This window comes from Oryx dammah, unplaced genomic scaffold, assembly GCF_014754425.2.
Source record: "Oryx dammah isolate SB20612 unplaced genomic scaffold, SCBI_Odam_1.1 HiC_scaffold_28, whole genome shotgun sequence".
Taxonomy (NCBI): Eukaryota; Metazoa; Chordata; class Mammalia; order Artiodactyla; family Bovidae; genus Oryx; species Oryx dammah.
The window spans coordinates 28,255,846-28,265,643 of NW_024070212.1; the positions used below are offsets into that span (position 1 = coordinate 28,255,846).

General features: G+C 37.7%; 1 protein-coding gene across 1 annotated transcript in view; it reads left to right on the plus strand.

The window, feature by feature from the left end:
* The window catches only part of RSBN1 (round spermatid basic protein 1), a 40,396-nt gene that overhangs the window by 19,575 nt on the left and 11,023 nt on the right, over positions 1-9,798 (plus strand). Inside the window, exons 3-4 of the mRNA XM_040231002.1 lie at positions 8,905-9,042; positions 9,599-9,741. Of these exons, the coding sequence (XP_040086936.1) occupies positions 8,905-9,042; positions 9,599-9,741 (281 nt within the window). The remainder of the gene's footprint in view (positions 1-8,904; positions 9,043-9,598; positions 9,742-9,798) is intronic.

Consider the following 9,798-nt stretch of genomic DNA (forward strand, 5'->3'; position numbering starts at 1 on the left):
TGTCCTGTTTTTTCTCTGGAAGCTTTCAAAACCTCCTTCCTATAAAATTTCTAAACACTGAGAATAATGTGCCTTGAGATGGGTCTCTTTTTGCATTTAAATTTTTTTAATTTATGAAATAAATGATAAACAGGTATAAAGAATAATAAGCACATGTATTCTCACCACTGTGTAGTTGAAGGCCGCCTCCAACCCCTTTGGCTTTTCTCAGGTCTCATTGGTGTGAGTCTTGTTGCTGTTCACTCTGATGAACATTTAGATTTTTTCAATGTGGGAATGCATATCCTTCTGTTTGTTCTTCTGTTACTTCTTTGTTAATTTCCTTACCTCAGTTTTCCTGTCCTTGTGAAACTTTTGTGAGTTTGATTGAACCTCCAATTTTCTTATCGATCCTTTTATTTTTCTTTGTCTTTTTATTCTACTTTTTGGGAAGATTTAACTATCTTCTTTTTCTCTTGTTGGTTTATTTCAGCTGTACTACTCTGTATTTAAGAGCTTGTTCTTGTTTTTAGCTTTTTTTCTTTCAGAAAAATAACTTTCCTGTTTTTATTTCATGAATGCAGTATTATCTTTCATCTCTCTGATGGTATTATATTTGTTTTGAGATTTTCTTTTATCTCTAAATTGTCTGTGTTTCATCGTTTCTTTTTGTTTGTCTTAATCTTCTGTTTATGTTAGATATTTTCTTCAAAGGTCTGGTGATCTGTTTATATTTAAACATGAATCAGTACAAAACTGATTAGAAACTCATGAACTTGTAGGTGGCACTTACCATTTGATGATGACTGGGTAAGGACTCTGGCCATGTCATTATACTCCAGATATCAGCATTTCGAGATCTTTTCTTCGGGGCTTTTAATTTTTACAGCTAAGAATCTACCATATTTTTGTAGAGGAGTAGAGTAGCTTGTATCCCTGTCTGCTAGAATTCTTGGGACTGAACTGTGGAAACAAGTAGATGATTTCATTGTTAAACTATATGGAATTTAATTCTGTCTTTTCAGTATACAGGGTTTCTTTCACACTTCCACCGTTGTACCTGGAAGTTTTGTTTCTGTAGCCTCTTGTCCATTTTCTCCACAAATATAGACAGGATAAGAAAAAGGACTGGATGTGGGAGGTGGAAAGTGAGTACGGGGAGGGGTCTGAATGACTTGTAAACCGATTTTAAACCCATCTTCATTGTTTTAGTTCTGCCCTTTGTTTCCCATCTTCTGGGATATTTAGCCTTTCCATGAGTTTGTAGCACACACTTGCTTTTGAGGTATCTTCTATACTCAGTGTTCAGAGTTCTCAGTTGCTGATTCTCCTATACATTTTTTACCTTCAGAATATGTTTTGATAGCTTGTTTCTATCATTTTCACTTCTGTTTGAGCTTCTGGAATTTATAGCCTTTCTGTTTTACTCAACTGAGTGGGGTTTTGATAAGGAATAAAAATAAATCATATGTTCAGTCTACCTTAACTAGCAGCCTTCTTTACCTTTTCACTACTCTTTGTATTAGTATTAAAGCATCACACAAAAGAAGACATAAATGGAAAGATATACCACATTCTTGGATTGAGAAGAATCAACATCAAAATGATGATTCCCCTAAATTGTAAGTCAAACATAATCCCAATAAGAACCCCAATAATTGTTTTTTTCTGGGACAATCACTTGACTTGGAAATTTATATGAAAAAATAGATAAGAACTTTGAAAAAGAAAAGCAGTGATGGAGGAGTGCCTTATCAGATACCAATATATTTTAAAGATTTAATTATTAAATAAGCATAGACTAGTTTGTGAACATTGTTCAGTGAAACAGAAAAGTCCAGAAGTAGATCCAAATACGTATATACATGTGATATATAAAAATGATAGCATCTGAAGTCATTGGTGACAGAGAGATGATAGTGCTGGGACATCAGGGTATCTAGAGTTTATATTAGTATTCGTATCACTGTATATCATCATAAATTCCAAATGGGATCAATGATTTAAGCGTAGAAAATCAAGAGAAATATAAGAAAACAAGAATTCTTTCATAACTTTGGAGTGGCAAAGGTCTTTTTAACTATGACCAAAACAAACCCCAAAATCACATAAACAAGGTCAAAAGACAAATCTGTATCACCGACAGAAGATTAACCTTTCTAAACTATAAAGAGCTCTAGAAATACTAACAGATAAGAGGAATACTAGCAATGCAGTATAAAAATAAGCATTCCAAATGGACACTTAACAGAAAAAGAAATACAAATGGCCCTTTAATCCTCTTATCTGAAAAGGTATGCAACTTCATTCTTTAGAAAATGAAATTAAAACTACTAAAATGCCAGTTTTAACTTATTAGTAAAAATCCAGAAGTTTTTAAATATCCTCTTAATGGGGTAGTGGGGCAACTCGTACTTTCTTATATTGCTGGTGAAAGCTTATACACCCTATTGAGGGTTGTTTAGTCTTTCCATCCTAATTCTCCCTGATCCTGTTTCCTTCTCTAACCACAAACCATTCTTATTTTCACAGTCAAACTTCTTGAAAGAATTGTCTGCATTTGCTGTCTCCATTTCCTTGTATCTCCACATCAGTTTGGTTTCTGGCCTCATAATTAATTTCCCTGAAACATCTCTTGCTAAGGTCACCAGTGAGCATTTTTCATCTTCATCCTCCTAGAAGTCTCAGCAGCATTTTGATCAAATTCCTTGAGATATTTTCTTTGATTTTCATAATACTGTGCTCTCTTGGTTTTTTTCAAACCTCTCTGACCACTTGACAACTCCTTTACGTTGTTTTTTTGTCGACTTTTCTTTCCCCTTTGTGTTTTTTAATTTGGAGCTTTCTAAGATGCGTGCTCTTTGAACTCTTGTTTTCTCTAGTCAGGTCTCTTTTAAAACTACGTTAACAAATTACCACAAAACATAGTGCTGAAGTGTTACTGAGTTTGTGTAGGGGGCAGAGGGGCAGAGTCCTGCTACTCACTGATCAAAAGCCAATAAGTAGGCCAGGTTGCTGGAAAGGAAAAGTGAAAGTGGAGTCGCTCAGTCATGTCTGACTCTTTGCAAGCCCATAAACTGTAGCCCACCAGGCTCCTCTGTCCATGGAATTCTCTAGGCAGGAATACTGGAGTGGATTGCCATTTCCTTCTCCAAGGGATCTTCCCAACCCAGGGATTGAACCTGGTTTTCCCGCATTGTGGGTAGGTGGAAAGGAAAGTTTCCATTATTTCAGGTACCAGCAACTGGGGTTGTGGGCGAGGGGAGTGTGGTGAGAGTACAGACATCTATCCAAAGGCTGACTCCCCAACCCTGACAAGCAGGGAGTTGAGAGCATTTATAGACGGGCGGGGGGTGGTTCTCCATGCAGAAACAGCACAGTCATCTCTAACAGTCATCTTCAAATTGGTCATCAGTGGTCTGACTAGCATCATCATGATGGTTTTGCTGCTGCTGCTGCTAAGTCACTTCAGTCGTGTCCGACTCTGTGTGACCCCATAGACGGCAGCCCACCACGCTCCCCCGTCCCTGGGATTCTCCAGGCAAGAACACTGGAGTGGGTTGCCATTTCCTTCTCCAATGCATGAAAGTGAAAAGTGAAAGTGAAGTCACTCAGTCATGTCTGACTCTTAGCGACCCCATGGACTGCAGCCTACCAGGCTCCTCTGTCCATGGGATTTCCCAGGCAAGAGTACTGGAGTGGGGTGCCATTGCCTTCTCCCCATGATGGTTTTTGGTACAGTTAATCTTCAGTTCAGGGTGGACTTCTTTCTTTGCAGTCAGTTCTTGGAATTGTGGCAGCTCGGGTTCTTGTTTCAGTCTGGTCATCTTGTAGTTAACTTTTCCATCTGAGGTTTTAGTATCTACAAGACAGCTCACAGGATATGGCCCAGAATATTATCGATAGCCCTTGAGAAAGAGCTGAAAGTCCTTGACTGTGCTTAATGACTAGATTATTGTTATTTAGTCTCCTCTGACTGTTTTCCTTTGTTCCCACATTTCTCACTTTTCTGATTAAACTTATTCTTGACAGAAGTTTTCCACAGGCAAAAGGCAGGCAGAGGACATGGGGGCTGGGCAGCAAGGACCTGTATGCCCTTGCTCCATCATTAAGACAATATAAATTTAGTCTCTTCAGTTCTGAAGGCTCTGAAGAATCTTTTTCTTAAAATTTGCTTGTTTTTTTGTTTGCCTTTTTTTTTTAGTGGCCATGTGTATTTCCTGGCTTGTGAGTTCCTTCCTCCATCTTCAGAGTGGATCAGTCCAGTCTCAGCATCTATCATCACATCACCTTCTCTGTCAGATCCCCTCTGCTTCCTTCTTTTGACACCTATGATTACATTTAGGGCTCACCTGGATAACCCAGACTATCTTCCCATCTCCAAAGTCTTAATTCATTCACAGCTGCCAAGTCCTTTTGCCATGTAAGATAACAGTCACAGGTTCTAGGGATTAAGACCTTGCGAGTCTTTAGAAGAGTTGTTCTTTAGCTCACCTTGTCCCCAGCTGAAGGTATCACCTCCCCACCCAAACCTGGTCCTCTCTTCTGGTAGAAAGAGTGGTTTCTCTGTTTGGTTGCCAAGGGCAGAACCTGTAAGACACTCTTGACACTCCTTTCTCTTCTCTTTCATATCTGATCTTTCCCCAAGACCTCACAGTTTTATGGTTATTTTTCAGGTTTTTAAAACATCAACTCCACTGTTGAAAGCTTAGTCTGTTGTTTCTTGTTCGGAATATTCCAGAAACCTCCTAATTAGTCTCTTCTCTTTCACTGTCCCTTTACAAAACCAAACCAAACCCGATGACCCTGTATGCAGGACAGCAAAAAAGACACAGATGTGTATAGCAGACTTTTGGACTCAGAGGGAGAGGGAGAGGGTGAGATGATTTGGGAGAATGGCATTGAAACATGTATAATATCATGTAAGAATCGAATTGCCAGTCTATGTCCGATGCAGGATACAGCACGCTTGGGGCTGGTACACGGGGATGACACAGAGAGATGTTGTGGGGAGGGGGGTGGGAGGGGGGTTCATGTTTGGGAACGCAGGTACACCCATGGTGGATTCATGTCAATGTATGGCAAAATCAATACAGAATAGTAAAGTAAAATAAAAAATAAATAAATTTAAAGAAAAAATAAATAAAAATAAAATAAATTTGTATAGAAAAGGAAAAAAAAAGGCAAACCTGATAACTTTCTTTTACTTTAGTGACTTTCCAAATTCTTAATGTGATCTTCAAGGATTTCTATAATACAACTACAGTTCGTTTCTCCAGTCTCGTCTTTATTTTTCTCTTTTGTTTTCTATTTAGCACCATTAGCTTTCTTTTAGACCCTAGAAAGAGTGATGCTTAAGGATCTTGTTTCCTTAAAACTTGTTGTGTGTGCTTAGTTGCTCAGCTGTGTCTGACTCTTTGAGACCCTATGGACTGTAGCCTGCCGGGCTCCTCTGTTCATGGGGATTCTCTAGGCAAGAATACTGGAGTGGGTTGCCATGCCCTCTTCCAGGGGATCTTCCCAACCCAGGGATCAAACCCAGCTTTCCCACAGGCAGGTCTTTACCCTCTGAGCCACCAGGGAAGCCCAAGAATACTAGAGCAGGTAGGCTATCCCTTCTCCAGGGGAACTTCCCAACCCTGGAATTGAACCAGGGTCTCCTGAATTGCAGGCAGATCTTTACCAGCTGAGGTACCTGGGAGCTCTTAAACTTGTTCTTGTAGAGTTTAATTCATTGTTATTTTTGAGGAACAGTTTATTCCCTAGATCAGGATCCCATGTTCTCCTTCATAGTGTCCTATAAGTGCCTGAAGACTTGTCATACTTTATAGTTAAATATTTGTTTAGTGTCTGCCTCTTTCTACTAGACTGTAAGTTTACAAGGACTAGTTAAAGGTCTGGTTTGCTGTATCTGTATTTAGGACAGTTTCTATGTATAATATATGGTAAACTTTGATTAAATGAATGATACTGGCCTTCCTGTAATCCTTATGCTTTATTTAGGGTTATATAAAGCTACTTGTGAGAAGATTCCAAGTATTTGAAGATTATTGTGTCCCCACTTTAATAATTCCAAGTCATATACATCTGAAATATTTTTAATTTCATCATTCTTCTTCCAATTTTTTGATTTCCAAGTCATTAATCATCTTAGTTGCTCTCTTTTGAGTGTGCTTTTGTAATATTGGTTTTTTTTTTAGCCCAGAGCAGGAGATGATACTCCAGATGTCATCTGTTCAGTATGAAGTATTACCTCCTTTAGTACAAAGTGTCCATATGATATAGGCTGAACCACCATAACAAAGAGATCGCACGTATAGTAGCTAGAACAAGTCCAGAGGTAAAGCAGCTCTGTCCCATCTGATGTCATCTTGGATTCTACTTTCGTTCTATCTTTGGTTTTTCCATTTCCTTTGACTTTGTCATGTGCATGGTTGAACTTGGCCCTCAAAAGAAAAAAAGAGGAAGTAGAGAGCAGGCATCTTATACGTGCTCTAGAAATTGCGTATGTAACTTATGCTAACATTTTGGCCAGAACTTAGTCACACTTAGCTGCCAAGCAGCTCTATGCCCAAGAAGTTTTGTAAGTAAAAAAAAGGACAGAATAGTTACTGCGCAATAATTAGTAATTTGCTTGTTTGGTATTAGGTCACAGTTAGTACATGTTGAATTTCTGGCCATAAATGTTGTTAGGCTTCTAACTTGTGCTGTTAATTTTTAAAATACATTATAAACATTAGCATTTGTTAAATTATTGTATATAAACACTAGATACTATTAAACAGCTTTTCTACCACCACCTTTTTGCGGGGCCAGAGTTTAATTGCTGACTATTTCTAGACTCAGTAAGCATAAATTCAACAATTTCTCCTCTTCAGGTTTACTTTCTTCTCTTTCCAGAATAGGAGAGGATGTTTTATATTACTTCATGTCACATATTAATTATTCTAGGTGTTTGCCTTTTTACATTGTCTTCAAGTTCAGTGCTATTGAATTTGGTAGTACTTAAATTAGGTAATCATGGAGTACTGTATAAAAATGTTAATTCAGTTTCACTTTGTGTGTAAAATTTAAAGCAATGTGGTTTCAAATTTTTAATGCATTAAGAGTTGTATAATCTCAAAGCCAGCAGGCAACGGAAGTTGATGAAAACTACCACATGGCTGTGTACTTCTTCAAGATTAAGTTACGTGAGATTCAAATGGTGACTCATCTTTGGGAGACTTACCATGTAGTTTGAAAGCCTTTGCTATAAGGAATTTCTGATAATTGGGAATAGCTGGAGGAGGTATTTGGAGGAGACTGATAATTCTTTTATTAACCCTGAAAGCATATGGTTCCTAGAGCTGGTATCAATACCACAGTTAAATCTGCTTTAGTTGTTTAGGGTGCTTGGCTTATAAAGGTTAGAATAATGCTTGCTTAGAAAAACTTCTTACCTCTATATCACATAATATGTCCTTTTTCCCAGACTGCCTCCCCTGACTTTTAATAGCATGATGATCATACAAACAAATGGAATGTAATTCATACAAATATATGCAAGGTAATTCTGGTCTGGGATCACCTAAGGAGATCTGGGGGGAAAGATTCCTAAGGAATTAAGAAATGACTGCTCTTTAATAACAAGATCTCAGACCTTTTGTGTGTATGTGTGTGTATGTATGTGTATGTGTAGGATGACATTAAATTGTCTATAGAAAAAGCAGTGGGATGATTCTGAAAACAAAACACTGCTAAAAAACTAGCAGTAAAGAACTGTAAGAAATACTAGAAGGTCCTTTATTCTTTCTGTTAAGCAAAATAGGCGGTTTTTGAAACAGTAACAATTGTCTTTAAAAAAATTTTTGACTGTTCAGTAGAGGCCTACCTTTTAAAAAAGTATAATTATATATTAGGCTTCTCAACTTAATCTGCATCTTACGTAACATAGAAAATGCTAGGTTACTGAACCAAGGTGGAATGCTTGTTAGAATCTAGTGTTTAAGTCATCTGTATGTACAGGATCTGTCTCTCCATTTGAGAAACAATTCATTTTGAATTGGAGGTTGGAGTATTAAGAACATACATAATATGACTAGAATTGATATCAGCTTATATTGTATTGTTGGTAGATTGTGTATGAAGGTTAGGATTCTGTGGGCTTCATATTTCTTAGGGCTGCTTAGAACATGCCTTAAGCTTACTAGAGAATTGATACAAAATGTCTATGTGCTTGCAGGTAACATTAGATTATTATAAGGGTAATCAGGAAGGCTTCCAGAGGAAAAGTCTAGAACCAATCTCTGAAAGTTAAGATTTAGGTTGACAGAAAAGAAGACATTCCAAGAAGGCAGACTCAAGAGAAAAATCACTGCAGGTAGATTCAAGTTTGGCTAAATTGGTTAGAAAAAATGATCAGCCTTCCTGGGTAGAGAAACTTACATGGAAGTGATGGGAGATTGGTTTTGATAATAGTCTTCCTTGTATCTGGCTTCATGTGAAAGCTTTCAGCCTAGGGACTACAAAATGAATATGGAAGGTTAATTTGATTTTTTTGTCAATTAATAATAGTCTTTTGTTTTTTTTTTTCTATCCTGTCAGTTTAACTGTTTATTTACTGATTTTTTTTTCTAACAAAGACTGCAAGTATTTAAAGAGTTAAAAATCATCATTCCCAGAGAAATTTAAGTATATCTTAATGTTTTCAGTATTTCCTTGAGATTTCCTTGGTACCATGGACTGACTTGCATTTTGGAATTTCTGTTTGTGGTTCATATGTCAATATATTTGTCAGTGTGCTAGGGTGCCTTTCTGTAACTGTTGATTTTATCCAAGGTACTGACCATTGAGTTCTTAGTATATAAAAGAAATAGGAACATTGGAAACAATATGATTCTTATAGTATACTTCACTCCTTTCTGCCCCCCTTTCGTTTCATCTCAGGTCAACAGGACATACTGCTGTGGCACCTACCGAGCAGGTCCTATGCGGCAGATAAGTCTCGTTGGAGCAGTAGATGAAGAAGTTGGTGATTATTTCCCAGAGTTCCTTGATATGTTAGAAGAATCACCATTTCTGAAAGTGAGTGTTTTCCAGATTATTAAAGTTCTGATCACTATTTAAATGTATACTTTGCATTAAAAAATCTTAAGCTAATCATAGGGGCCTCCCAGGTGGCACAGTGGTAAAGAATCTGCCTACAATGCAGGAGGCACAAGAAGTGCAGGTTCGATCCCTGGTTCAGGAAGATCCCTTGGAGGAGGAAACCGCAACCTGCTTCAGTATTTTCGCCAGGAAAATTCTGTGAACAGAGGACAGACTGGCAGGTTACAGTCACTGGGGCCACAAAGAGTCAGACACAATAGAGTGACTGAGGACATGCATACACAAGCTAATCTTATCTATTAAAATTCAGTTTTATCCCATATTTTGAAGAGAAATGTTCAGAAAATTATTTAAGTAAAATACTTAACTTCACTTATTCTTTTTTACATATAAATTACTATCTAATACAACATTTTTTTTCTTCTTATACACACAAAATAAGCTTTCTAAAGCTTTCTTTTGGGTGTGAGGAGTTAACTTGTAAGTAGTCTAAAAAATTTCCTTTAACGTGACTTATTCTTTTGACTTCCAGATGACTTTGCCCTGGGGTACACTTTCCAGCCTCCGACTCCAGTGTAGGTCCCAGAGTGATGATGGGCCCATCATGTGGGTGAGGCCAGGAGAGCAGATGATCCCTACAGCAGACATGCCAAAGTCACCCTTCAAAAGACGACGGTAAACACTGGTTTTTCTCAGATAAGCAAAAGCCCTTTTTCAGTTGGTTGCTTATAG